Source organism: Scleropages formosus, chromosome 23 (genome assembly GCF_900964775.1).
Source record: "Scleropages formosus chromosome 23, fSclFor1.1, whole genome shotgun sequence".
Classification (NCBI taxonomy): domain Eukaryota; kingdom Metazoa; phylum Chordata; class Actinopteri; order Osteoglossiformes; family Osteoglossidae; genus Scleropages; species Scleropages formosus.
This window is the reverse complement of record NC_041828.1, coordinates 19,909,975-19,923,023: the sequence shown is the minus strand read 5'-3', so window position 1 is coordinate 19,923,023 and position 13,049 is coordinate 19,909,975. Positions and strand designations below refer to the sequence as shown.

Below are 13,049 nucleotides of genomic sequence, written 5' to 3'. Positions count from 1 at the left end.
GTGCGCTTGGCACCAGGACACCCTAGGTCGGAGGTCGATGATCGACTTTGTAGTCGTTTCTTCTGATCTTCGGCCATATGTCTTGGACACTCGGGTGAAGAGAGAGGCTGAGCTGTCAACTGATCACCACCTGGTGGTGAGTTGGATTCGATGGCAGAGGAAAAAGCTGGACAGACCTGGCAGGCCCAAACGCATAGTGAGGGTCTGTTGGGAACGTTTGGCGGAGGCCCCTGTCAGAGAGGTCTTCAACTCCTACCTCCAACAGAGCTTCAACCAGGTCCCGAGGGAGACTGGGGACAATGAGTCCGAATGGACCATGTTCCACACCTCCATTGTCGGGGCAGTGGTTTGGAGCTGCAGTCACAAAGTCTCCGGCGCCTGTCGTGACAGCAATCCCCAAATACGGTGGTGGACACCGGAGGTAAGGGATGCCGTCAAGCTGAAGAAGGAGTTCTATCGGGCCTGGCTGGCTCATGGGACTCCTGAAGCAGCTGACGGGTACCGGCGGGCCAGATGGAACGCGGCTTTGGCAGTCGCCGCGGCAAAAACTCGGGCCTGGGAGGAGTTCGGTGAGGCCATGGAGGAAGACTTTCGGTTGGCCTCAAAGAGATTCTGGCAAACCGTCCGGCGACTCAGAAGGGGGAAGCGGTGTTCCGCCAACACTGTTTACAGTGGAAGGGGTGCGCTGCTGACCTCAACTGAGGATGTCCTCGGGCGGTGGAAGGAGTACTTTGAGGATCTCCTCAATCCCTCCGACACGCCTTCCGTAGAGGAAGCCGAGGCCGAGGACTCGGAGGGGGACTCGTCCATTACCCTGGCTGAAGTTGCTGAGGTAGTCAAAAAACTCCTCGGTGGCAAGGCTCCAGGGGTGGATGAGATCCGCCCCGAGTTTCTCAAGTCTCTGGATGTTGTGGGGCTGTCTTGGCTGACACACCTCTGCAGTATTGCGTGGAGCTCGGGAACGGTGCCTCTGGACAGGCAGACCGGGGTGGTGGTCTCTCTTTTTAAGAAGGGGGACCGGAGATTGTGTTCCAGCTATAGGGGGATCACACTCCTCAGCCTCCCTGGGAAAGTCTATGCCGGGGTATTGGAGAGGAGAATCTGACCGATAGTCGAACCTCGGATTCAGGAGGAGCAATGCAGTTTTCGCCCTGGCCGTGGAACACTGGACCAGCTCTATACCCTCACTAGGGTGTTGGAGGGTTCATGGGAGTTTGCCCAACCAGTCCATATGTGTTTTGTGGACCTGGAGAAGGCATTCGACCGTGTCCCTCGTGGCATCCTGTGGGAGGTACTTCGGGATTATGGAGTTCAGGGCTCGCTGCTACGGGCTGTTCGTTCCCTGTATGACAGGAGCAGGAGCTTGGTTCGCATTGCCGGCAGTAAGTCAGATCTGTTCCCGGTGCATGTTGGACTCCGCCAGGGCTGCCCTTTGTCACCGATTCTGTTCTTTATCTTCATGGACAGAATTTCTAGGCGCAGCCAGAGAACGGAGGGTGTCTGTTTTGGTGGCCGCAGGATCTCGTCTCTGCTTTTTGCGGACGATGTGGTCCTGTTGGCTTCATCGAATCAAGACTTACAGTGTGCACTGGAGGGGTTTGCAGCCGAGTGCGAAGCGGCGGGGATGAGAATCAGCACCTCCAAATCCGAGGCCATGGTTCTCAGTCGGAAAAAGGTGGATTGCCCCCTCTGGGTTAGGGGGGAGTTGCTCCCTCAAGTGGAGGAGTTTAAGTATCTCGGGGTCTTGTTCACGAGTGAGGGAAAAATGGAGCGGCAGGTTGACGGACGGATCGGTGCGGCGTCCACAGTAATGCGGTCATTGTACCGGTCTGTTGTGGTGAAGAAGAAGCTGAGTCGTAAGGCAAAGCTCTCAATTTACCGGTCGATCTACGTTTCTACCCTCACCTATGGTCATGAACTCTGGATCATGACCGAAAGAATGAGATCGCGGATACAAGCGGCAGAAATGAGTTTCCTCCGCAGAGTGGCTGGGCGCACCCTTAGGGATAGGGTGAGTCACCCGGGAGGAGTTCGGAGTAGAGCCGCTGCTCCTCGCATCGAGAGGAGCCAGTTGAGGTGGCTTGGGCATCTGTTCCGGATGCCTCCTGGATGCCTCCCTGGTGAGGTGTTCCGGGCATGTCCCACTGGGAGGAGACCTTGGGAGAGACCCAGGACATGTTGGAGAGACTATGTCTCCCAGCTGGCCTGGGAACGCCTTGGGGTTTCTCCAGAGGAACTGGAGGAGGTGTGCAGGGAGAGGGAAGTCTGGAGGACTCTGCTTGGACTGCTGCCCCCGCGACCCGGCCCCAGATAAGCGGAGGAAGATGGATGGATGGATGAATGAGATGGGGAGGTCGTTCCACCACAATGGATAACTCAAGCACAACTTGAACAGCAGTGTTCTCTAACAGCTGTAGAGGTATGATAGCAGTAGCAGGAAGGCCAGACAAGAGAGTTGCAGTAGTCCAGACGGGATGTCACCATGGTCTGAACAAGTAGTTGCGCAGAGTCTGTTGTGAGGTAAGGAGGAATCCTGTGGATGTTATGCAGGATGTATCTGCAGGCCCAGGTTGTGACTTCAATGTGCTGAGAGAAAGCTTGACTCAAGTCTATCATCACTGCCAGACTCTTAGCTGAGGAGGTAGGCAAAATAAGTAAGTTGTCCAGTTTGATAGAGAGATCATGACAAGGAAACGGGCCAGTTGGGAGGTGTAGAATCTCTGTTTTGGAGAAGTTGAATTGTAGGTGGTGATCAGACATCCATGCAGAAATCTCTGACAGGCAGGCAGCGATGTGCACGGAAATGTCTGATGCTCCAGATGGAAAGGAGAGGAAGAGCTGGGTATCATCAGCGTAGCAGTGGTATTTGAATCCATGGCAGGCAATGACAGGGCTGAGGGAGGAGGTGTAGATCGAGAAGAGTAGAGGACCCAGTACCAAGCCCTACGGGACACCAGTTGAGAGAGGCAGAGGAGAAGAACGGGAGCCCTGCCAGACCACTTGATAGGATCTGTCAGATAGGTAGGACTCAAACCATCTTAGTGCTGTTCCTTTGATCCCAAGCTCACTAAGAAAGGAGAGTAGAATCTGATGATTGACAGTGTTGAATGCTGCAGACAGGTCGAGGAGGATAAGGACCGAGAAGAGGGAACCTGCTCTAGCCGACCGGAGAGCATCAGATACTGCCAGGAGCGCCATCTCCATGGAGTGACCATCTTTGAATCCAGACTGATATCCATCAAGGAGATGGTTCTGGGTGAGGAATTCAGATAGCTGATCACAGGCTGCTCATTCAAGAGTTTTAGATAGAAAGGAGAGAAGGGAGACTGGCCTGTAGTTTTGTACCAAGTTAGGATCCAGAGAGGGTCTCTTTACCAGAGGTGTAATGAGAACAGTTTTGAAGGCAAATGGGAAGCAGCCAGAGGAGAGCGAGGAGTTGATAATAATAGCGATGAAGGTGGAGAGTTGTGGGGAGATGGTCTGTAGGAGTGAAGATGGGATTGGATATAGCGAGCAGGTGGTGGGTCTGTGTGAAATCAGGGGGTCGGAGACTTCAGATTCTGAGAGTGGCTTGAATTCTGAAAGCACGTCTTTGCAAGGATGTCCAGCGTGAACAGGGCACGGTGGTGCCGAGATCTTGTCCATGATTGCGATGACTTTGTCTCTGAGAAACAAAGTCATCAGCAGTGAGACTGTGTCGGATCCATCGAGAAACTGAGGTGATACAGTTTTTATCTTCTTCCTTTCTGTTTTTTGAAAAAGGAAAAAAAATCTAAGGTTCAAATAATTTTGAGGTTATATTTAAGCCATGTTTCTTTTAATGTTCTTTATTTATCGCTTCATATTAGTGTTATTAGTGTGGAAATTGTCAAATTAACTTTCCTCATTTGTACTAATGCTCAAGAATCCCTCATGTATAATATACAGTATATTTACCCTTAATGTTAACTTTTAGACATACTGTAAATAATAAACATGCATCTATTAACACACACACACACACACTGACTGAAACCTCTTATCCCAAGTGGGATCGCGACGAGCCGGAGCCTAACCCGGCAACACAGGGCACAAGACTGGAGGCGGAGGGGACACACCCCAGACAGGATGCTAGTCCACCGCAAGGCACCCCAAACAGGGCTCAAACCCCACACCCACCAGAGAGCGGGACTCGACCAAGCCTGCTGCACCCCTGCGTCCCACTTAAATAACAAGTACTCTCACATAATAAAGGCCTTGAGCTCAAATTAAGATGGATTAAAATCAGACAATTATTTGTAACACAACACACCTCCAACAGCAGGGTGTTCATGTATTTTGAAGACACAGGAAAACTTCTTTTGTAAGTCACAATTGTTAAAATGCCTCACACCCTACGCTTCTGGGATACACTCTGGACCTCTGCGATCTCACACTGCCCAGCAGTTATTGATGATTAATACAACAAAAAAAATTTACTTTAAAACATCTGATTTAATTTTTGTTACAAACACTATAACAAATCAGTGTTACCATTGTCATGCATAAAATATATTTTATTGTGCTATTTTAATTCATTTTAGGTAACTTTTTTACTAATTTTATCAACGAGAGTTCTGTCCACTTAACATAATAAGCCCGTTACCAGAGGGATAGGTGTATCATTATGAAATTATAAGGCACAAATAATCTATTGTATAGTGAAAATTGGAAAATATGACAATTGTCATCCTCCCAACATCAATAAAAAAAACATTTTATTTATAGGCCTATTTCCAGTGCATTGTTTACATTTCAACAACGAAATCTGAATAAACACGCAATTTCACCTCCCTGTTCTACACTTCACCACTTATGAATGGCAAGTAGGCATGCACCGGAAGTGACGTTTTCGTACTTTTTGCACTTCCGGGCGCCGTTAGACTTCTGTGATCAGCGACTGTCTGCATTCAGACAGTCTGAGGCGCTGTGTGTCTGTGAGCAGTTTACTCTTCGGTTGCTCGTATTTACGTAGATTTGCCTCGTTGGAAGAAAATAAAAGTTTGTGGTAGGTGTTTCTTAAAAAACTTCCCTATTAATATATTATTTTTTCCATTGTCAGTTTTAAAAGTCCGTAACTACCATCGGGATGTGCAAAAAAAGCAAAGCCCACGACACGTCCCCGCGATTCCCGTCCCGTTGTGCAGCGCCGCTGTTTCTCTATTTTTATTTAGCTTTTCGCGCTCACTCACTGGACTTGGCTGTAGTGTTTCTCTAATTTTCCGAACCCGAGCACCCGACATTTTTGTCAGCTCGAGCCTCGTTCCTGAACCCGCAGGCATGCCGTGCTGTGTGAGGTAGTTCATCATCACACTGGGAGTCCGTCCCGCTGCCGTTAGCTTAGCAGCACAACAATAGCCTGGCCGTGGTCCTCCTGCCAGGGCTCCGGGCTCCGTGCTCCCCGCACCCGCTGCCGCCACTCGATCTACCAGCCGCTCGTACCGTACGCACTCGTCTCCTGCAGGTTTGCATCTGTCTCATTTGCAGAAGAAGCGACTCAAGTCTTCTGTTGTGTTCAGACGACATTAATCAAAAGCTACATCAACTTACCGTAAGTAACACCCGGCCGTTACCTGACACACGGCATTCAGCACGAGCTCTTCCAGGCCAAATTTGGCGGAATGGTGTATTTTTATTATTTATAATGTAAGAACGGGTTTTTGTCGCATTTTTGCATGGGGCGACACCACGCCGTTGCTTTGCGCGCTGACGATGAGCATTGATTGATTTAACACAAACTAAAGGTGAACGCGGCGCACTGTACAGGCAGTGTCTTTATATAACTGCGGGTTTGTTGATATTGTCTATATTTGGTGTGATGAGTGTTTTTAATGGTCACCTCCTATGGATCAACTGCAGTCACATCAACTACACCCCTTTTAACCCTGGAAGCTGCAGCCCCGCGCCTCCATCAGTGTCTCTGCACAGTGTTACGTAACCAACACAATCCGCACTCCTGACAGTGACAACATCTTTCACATTTCGGAAACTTACATATTCTGTCAAAACTCAATACTCGTTTTCTCAGGGCCCATGGGTTTGCTGGTTGCCGTTTTAACAGAATCATACCTGACGTTGCTGCAAACTTAAAAATGTGAATATGTTTTTCTGTTTTTGAATGATGTCTGTGCCTTGATAAGAGACACATTTTTCAGTGTAATGTAACCACTTCCGACTTGCATTTATGCTTTAGGGTTGAATTAAAATTTGTTCAGTTATGCTAAGCACAAATGTTAATATTATTTTGATGTGGGCAATCTGTGAAATGATGAATAAAAACATCTTGTAATTGTAAATCACTTCATAAATATACAGAAAAACTTGTATAAATTTGCACAAAACATTCCTTTATCCTCACACAAACATTTTTACAGTTCTTAAATGTTAGGTTTTTAAGCTTTGTACCTTTGAATATGAAGGGTATCCTGATTCAATTTGTTTTTAATAATTCTCTAGTTATCCTGGATTATTTGTTAAAGGTTAAAGGAAACTGCAATCTCTCTAAAGACAGCAGTAAGGTTCTTTATTTAGAGGATGCCTTAGTTCATAGACTGTTCTGCAAAATATAATATTTTACATTTTCACAAAATACAAAAGCAGAGATCTTTTTTAATGTAATTTCTTACAGCTAATCTAATAAAATTATTTGATAATTCAGTGTGTATCAGTGTTTTATCGGCCACCATTTTCATGGTTATTTAATGGATTTGTCTGTGATGTTTTCTATTTCTACATTTCTAACTATTATGGTTTTGCAATAGCTTTCAGTCATCTCATATTAATTCTAGAAGCAGTTTTAGATCATGAAAAGCTTGCAAAATTGTTTTGCATGAAATATAACTTTTTTTCATTTACATTATTTTAAAATGTAATTAGAGTAGAATATGAAACTTAAATTTTTTTTAAAAAGGGAAAAGCTCGGCAGCCTTTAATAAAATATTGCAGATATTGGTCTGATTGTGCTTTAAGTGTAAAAGTTACCTATATTTAATGACATTTGAATATGTGAATATTTAGGGATGATGATAGTGTGATGGTCAGGGCTATTACCTTGCAGTCTGAAGGTCTCTGGTTTGAATCACACTCCTGCTGTCGTTCTTTTGAGGAGGGTACTTTACTCTGGTGATAATAGCTTTCTGTAACAATTTCTACATAATTGTCAGTAGTCTAGTACTGTATGAAAGCTGGCCTTGTAAGTCACTTTACAAAGGCATCAGCTCAATAAAGAATAATAATTTAGAGAAGAAAAGACCACTCCATCTGCATTAACTATAAGACAGTAAGTTTCTATCCTTATTAAAATCTTTAAAATATCTCTGGTAAAGCTGCAGTACAGTGGAACCTCGGTTGGCGAACGTCTCTTTTTATGAAAAATTCGGAGTTCGAAGTGCAAATATGAAAAAAATGTTTCTGTATACGAATGGTGGCTCGGAATACGAACAGTACGCGAACAGCCAAAGCCGTCGAATTCGGTATTCGAACATTCAGTACGTATGATTCTGTTTATGAATACATGTATTCGTAAACTTTTTCGGTTTTCAAAAGATTGCCTCCGAGCACGAACATCCGAGCATTTGAACCTGTACGCGTAGATACGCTTCGGGAAGCATCGGGAGAGTAGGGAGACAACGAATACCCTCCGCCAAGCATCAGTTGTATACGTAGCCTCACGTTGTGAATGTCTCGTATCCAAAGCTCTCGCGCATGCGTTTGAGAAATTCTTTGTGATTTTCTTTAGTGTACGTACGTATTGTGCATACCCTAAGCAAAGGAGTGACAGTGTTAACAAAGCAACGGTCTCAGGCCATCAAGGATGTAGAGAAGTTGTTGCTTATCTGGATAAACGAGAGGCAGTTAGTGGGTGATAGCGTGTCCGAAGGTATCATTTGCGAGAAGGCAAGGCAGTTGTACACCGATCTCATAAAGTAAAGTGCAGTCAAATGTTCATTTTATTGTATTGTATTGTTCATTCATTATATTGATTTATTTATTATATTATTTAACATTGTGTTAGGTAGGTTAAACTATGGTTATTTTGTGTGATTTGGTTAGGAAAGTGATTTTTTTTTAGTAATATTTTTGGGGGCATAGTACCAGTTATTCTGTTATACATTATTTCTTATGGGGAAATTCGTTTCAGTATATGAAAATTTCAGAGGACAAATGAATACATGGAACAAATTAAATTTGTAAACTGAGTTTCCACTGTATTTGTGTTTTGCTGTATGCCAAATCTGATGAACTCACCTGTTTTTTGCAAAGAAAAAACCTTCAGTGTCACTAAGTTCACATTTTAATGTTTCAAGTGAATAGCTCTATACAGTTAAGTGGAGGGACATTTTCTATTGTTCTGCCTCAGAAATAACTTTATATTGCATCTTTGAAAGAATAAAAGCAAAACAAGGCTGTCCTCATTAATGTTTAGTTTTTCACTGGTGCTATCAGAATTTTGGACAATCCAAGGAAAAGAAACATAACACAGTATACACAAAATATTACTTTATGCTGATATATTTTTTATCTATCTTAATACATCGGTGTTTGAGTACATAATCTATTGATCATAATTTTTCCAACCAATGTTATTATAACCTTATCTCAGCAAACATCTTTATAATTCAATTGTAGTGTAGTAAAAACTAAACTCACATTTAAAAAGCTCTAAAGAGTTGAATTAGCCTTGATGAATTTAAAATGGAACAAAGACAACAGAGGCATTTTTCAGTCACATTGTGCAGCACAATTAATGTAGCATTTAATGTAGTGCTTGAAGTATACTTTGGAAAGGCTTCCTGATGAACCAAAAATAGTATAGAAGGTTTAATAAAATTTCTGCATTATTTGGCCCTGTCAGAAGGCTTGTTGCTCCCTACCATTTCTTGATTAGGAATTTTCATGACTCCAAATGAGAGATTTCATTCTTGAGGTGCAGGTCAGCTTGCAGGACTTGAGCATTATCCATATATTCACATGTAGTATCTTTTAAAAACCAAGAAGTTATCTGGTTTGCTACCTTTGATATTGCATCTTTGTGTCATTGTTCCTTTCATCTAGGGAAGTTTCTGCGACACTGAATATCTTAAAATATCAGTCATACAAAGTAACATGTTTATGCAGCTATAATTATAGGACAAATAATATACACTGGCTCCTCCATGTATGTACATAGTTGGAACTGGAGGGCTGACTCCAAACTCAATTTTACTGCTCACAATAAATAAGTTTAATATCACAGACACATACATTTGTCAGATAGCTTCTCTAAAAATGTAGATATAATAAAAAGCTTTGTTAAACTTTTCTTTTTAATTTTTTACATTAAGCTCTATTGGAGTCACACATAGATGTAGTTTTACATAAAGTTAGTCTGGTAGCTCTTGCCTGTGCACTTAAAGATCATCAATAGTCTATTTGTGATGTGTGCCAGAAATTTAAATTTAAACTAGCACTTCTGAAGAAAATGCAGAATAAGCATGCAGCAAGGTGAGGAGGGATTCCAGTACTGAGGCAGTCAGAGAGAAGTATTTATAACATGTAAGGAAGACAAATTTTGACAGTTTATAGGGGCTCAATGGAGGACAGTGTAGTGTGTAAGGTGGGGAGCACAATGTGTGGATGTGAGGTTAATGTCATGAGAACATCTTTGGTGAGATTGCAGTTGTCATTTAATGTCTGGGTTTGTCAATTATGCGGATTTATAATGAAGAGATGAATTCAAGTAAAACAGTCTAACAATACAGTTCTGAGAAGCTGTCCTAGAGAGACAGTCCTAGTTTGTGCACAATTTTTCCTTGTCTTGTTTGTATCTGCAGGAGGTTCAGAAGAATCACCCTGTGATGGAGGACAGCATCAAGTCCGAAGAGAAGCATGTCATCACAGCAGGAGTGGTAGAGGAGTCGGTGGGGGCCCTGCAGAACGGTAGCCCACAGCCAGTGAAAAGGGGGAGGGGGCGACCGCTGGGGTCCGTCTCTAAAAGGCCAAAGCCAGTGAAGGTTCCAGGAAAGCGAGGGAGGCCACGGAAGCCAGTGGACCCCTCTGCTCAAGTCAACGCAACTCCTAAGAAACGAGGGCGGCCGTTCAAGGTGATCAAACGAAGAGGTCGGCCCAGGAAAGTTCCTCTTACCCCAGAAGAAGAAGAAGAGCGAAAGAAGTTGAAAGATAAACCGAAACGGCCACGAGTGTGGAAGCCTCTGGGGAGACCACGTATCTATCCACGTGTGGAGGTAGCAGCGCCGCCTAAGCCTAGAGGGAGAGGCCGCCCACGGAAAGCAGAGTCAAGGCAAGGTGCTCACTTGCGCAAGAAGGAACTGTCCTCCACTGTAAAATCTCCCAGGGTTTCATCTGTAGATGGCTTGCCCCTTAAAAGAGGAAGGCCTCCAGGTTCCACCAAAATGAAGGACAAACAGCTTCCATCAGCAAAGAAGTTCGAGAGTGAGACTGAACAAGGTGAGACAAGTTTGCCCCCTACAAAACGCTTCTGTCGCAAAAGCACCAACATGGAGGATGAGTCTCTGTGCTCCCAGGTCCAGGAGAAAGCAGCAGAGGTGTTGGTGAAGCACGATATGGGGAAAAGCCAGTCGAAACGTGGTGCCAAGCTTCAGGCCAGCAGCCAGAGCACCAGTGCAGTTCCAGAAGAAGAGGGAGCCTCCTACGTGTGCAGCCAAAATAAGAATGAGAACAGTGTCTCGGGAAGTGTTGCTGAACGACGTGCAGGTGAGACGGGGAAAGCTGCTAAGAAGCTTGCCAACAGGAAATGTGTCACAGACAAGATGGCGGCTTCAGGAAGAGGTGGCAGGCATGGAAATTTGGATCGAGAGAAAACTCAAAGAGGGAGAAGGGCAAAGAAGAGCAGTTTACTGTAGGTGGTGTCTTCTTTTCCTCCTGCCTTTACCATGTTCCTGTAGTTTATCAATTAACCCATTTTTATTTCTACTTTCTAAGGCTGCTCTTAGAGACAATGTGCCGAGTAAACGACTTCCAGTCTTTCATTTGATTATGAAAATTTTTTGCAACACTATTAATGTTCATGCTTTCTTTTCTTTTTTTTTTTTTTTTTTTTAAAATCACTTAATTTTCCCAGCAAATGTTCAATGATCTTGGGAATGTCAGTGTTTTCTAGCGCTAGCTATTAATTTTTATATTTTGAAATATTTAAAAGGCTATTCAAGAACAGCTGAACTCAATGAGGAGTGAACCACAGTTGGTAGTGCAGTTCAAAATATGAAGATTATACAGTATTGAGGTTGTTTCTATTATTGTCCTTCATTTTATTGTCTTCAAACAATTGTGCCGCCTGAAATAATATATTCTGTTAAATTTCATTTTTAGTATAGTTGTAACAAAATGATTACATTTTCTAGTTCAGAAAATGTGATATTTCAAGTTGTGAAAATAAGTAGTACACTTGCTTATATGTGCCAAGGAGAAGAGCGTGCCCCCTGTTCCACGACCAGGACAAAAGATGCATTGTTTCTTTGAATCTGTGAGTCTCAGCTGCCAGACGGCGATTCCTGTCCAGTACATGCTCTTCACCAGGGAGAATGACGAGTATGATCCGTTGTTGTTGGAGCACATCCACCAGTCCCCTTTCTTAAATATAGGGACCAATACCTGTACACCACATTAATGTATTGCCATGCTGCTTATCCTTGCCACAGCTATTTCAGGGAGCATGGGAATACACTAATTCAGCCTACCTGTGCTTTATGGACTTGGAAAAACCATCTGACCGTGTTCCCTCAGCATGTGCTACAGGAAGTACTGCAGGAATATTGGGATCCAGGACCACTGATGTGTGCCATCAGGTCCCTGTCTGAGTCCAGGATGAATTGTGTCCGTATTCAGTGTTAAGCTGAATCTGTTCAATCAAAGTTGTGTTCTGTCTCCACCCTGTTTGTGATTTTCATGGACAGGATATGAAGATGCAGTTGAGGTTCTCGGGCGTGTCTGGATGGGAGGCAGCTTGGGGTGGTGTGTCTGCCAGTATCCTCTCGGTCTCATCCTAATGTAATGTCCGCTGTCATACAAGCCATTTGCTTCTGAGAGTGAAGCAGCTGATGTGAAAAGCAGCACCTTTAAGTCTGAGGGTATAGTCCTTCCCGAAAAATGTTTTCTTCAGGTGAGAGCAGACTGTCTGTCTCTAGCAGAGGAGCTATCTTGAGGTCTTTTTCATGCGTGATGGAAGAACAGGAGATTGAGAGACGGATCGGTACTGCATCAGCAGTTTTGTGGTCACTGTACTAACGTGTGGTGGTGAAGCAGAAGCTGGTGCACTCCACATCCCTCATCCTCACCTAGGATCATGAGCTTTGAGGATGACAGAGAATGGGACTGTGGATACAGGAGGTCCAAATGAGGTTTCTCCTGGATTGCTGTGCTCTCTGCACATTGAGCTGAGGAGCTTGGCGATCTTGAAGGGCCTCGGAATCGCTACTCCTCCACATCGAAAGGAGGCGTCTGAGGTGAGTTGGGAATGTCATGGCTCCTGCTCAAGGTGTACAGGCGTGTCCCAGTGAGAGGAGGCTAGGAGGCAGAATGCCAGGGGTCCCCCAGCAGGAGCTGGAGGCTGTTGGTGGGGAAAGGAAGGTTTGGGCTGCCTGCTCATCCTCATACCACAGTGATCCTCTGCTGGACAAGCTGGAGGAAACTAAATGCCTGATGTTCACATACCAAACTTGACAGAAATTGGTCAGTCTGATGACCAACAAGGAATGTTACAAACATCCAAATCTGTTTTGACCTGTTTTGACCCTAGTGCCGGTACCAGTTTAGATTTCTGTTTGGAGGAAATTGCCCAGCTCCAAATTTTTTTGCCTTTAAAAAGTAATTAAAATTTCCTTGCTTGCCAAAAATAAGCAATTTATTCAAAGTGGGAAGTCCACTAACTGTACCAATGATTTTGGAATACAGTGTCACTTATTATTGGCTTAGACTTAACATTGTATATTGACTTACAGTAGATTCTCAAATTATTTTAAAGAAATGCCATCAGTTAGAATGGAGCATTTACGTATGCTATGATGTAATAGTTG

At 44.1% G+C, this 13,049-nt stretch overlaps 1 protein-coding gene across 3 annotated transcripts; it reads left to right on the top strand.

Annotated features, from left to right (window-relative positions):
* The first annotated feature begins 4,920 nt into the window (after positions 1-4,920).
* On the top strand, positions 4,921-12,812 carry LOC108942475 (uncharacterized). 3 transcript variants are annotated; one of them, XM_018765875.1, is made up of 3 exons: positions 4,921-5,569; positions 9,831-10,464; positions 10,542-10,752. In XM_018765875.1, the coding sequence occupies exons 2-3, from the start codon at positions 9,855-9,857 to the stop codon at positions 10,685-10,687; spliced, it is 756 nt and encodes a 251-aa protein (XP_018621391.1). In that variant the 5' UTR covers positions 4,921-5,569; positions 9,831-9,854; the 3' UTR covers positions 10,688-10,752. The 3 variants fall into 3 exon arrangements, with proteins under 3 accessions (XP_018621391.1, XP_018621390.1, XP_018621389.1); XM_018765874.2 differs by having other exon boundaries at positions 4,921-5,026; positions 9,831-12,812; XM_018765873.2 differs by having other exon boundaries at positions 9,831-12,812.
* Positions 12,813-13,049: the final 237 nt, after the last annotated feature.

Bases quoted from the DNA above. Each gene is read 5' to 3' on its own strand.
- LOC108942475 (XM_018765874.2), top strand. From the start codon at position 9,855: ATGGAGGACAGCATCAAGTCCGAAGAGAAGCATGTCATCACAGCAGGA.